The 376-nt window shown below is 79.5% G+C and overlaps 1 protein-coding gene across 1 annotated transcript; it reads right to left on the minus strand.

Annotated features, from left to right (window-relative positions):
* Positions 1–3: 3 nt before the first annotated feature.
* TAPBPL (TAP binding protein like) lies at positions 4–369 on the minus strand (the record flags this gene model as incomplete). Its single annotated transcript, XM_041462868.1, has 1 exon — positions 4–369. A coding segment is annotated over one exon (366 nt), but the record flags the coding sequence as incomplete, so codon positions are not given.
* Between the last annotated feature and the right edge of the window lie 7 nt (positions 370–376).

The raw sequence follows: 376 nt of genomic DNA on the forward strand, positions 1-376 counted from the left end.
ACCTGTCACCTCCACGGTGACCCGGCGTGGCGCGTCCCAGGCCGCGTGTGTCACCAGGCAGCTGTAGCTGTCCCCCGCCGTCCCCGCGGGCACGCGCAGCCCCGCGCTGCGGCTGAAGGTGCCGTCGGCGCCGCGCCGGTGCCCGGAGCTCCAGCTCGGCCCCGCGGTGTCCCCAGGGGGGGTGGCGGTCCCCGAGGTGTCCCCGCCGGGGGCGGCGGTCCCCGATGTCACCGGCAGCGGGCGCGGGTCCCCGCGGGCGCGGCGTTCCCAGCGGATCGCCACGTCCAGCGGGAAGAAGCCGACGGCGCGGCAGAGCAGCTCGGCCGGGAGCCCCGGGGACAGGCGGGGGGGCAGCAGGGACACCTGGGGGGGGGCT

This window comes from Pyrgilauda ruficollis, unplaced genomic scaffold (genome assembly GCF_017590135.1).
Source record: "Pyrgilauda ruficollis isolate IOZ18807 unplaced genomic scaffold, ASM1759013v1 scaffold16099, whole genome shotgun sequence".
Taxonomy (NCBI): Eukaryota; Metazoa; Chordata; class Aves; order Passeriformes; family Passeridae; genus Pyrgilauda; species Pyrgilauda ruficollis.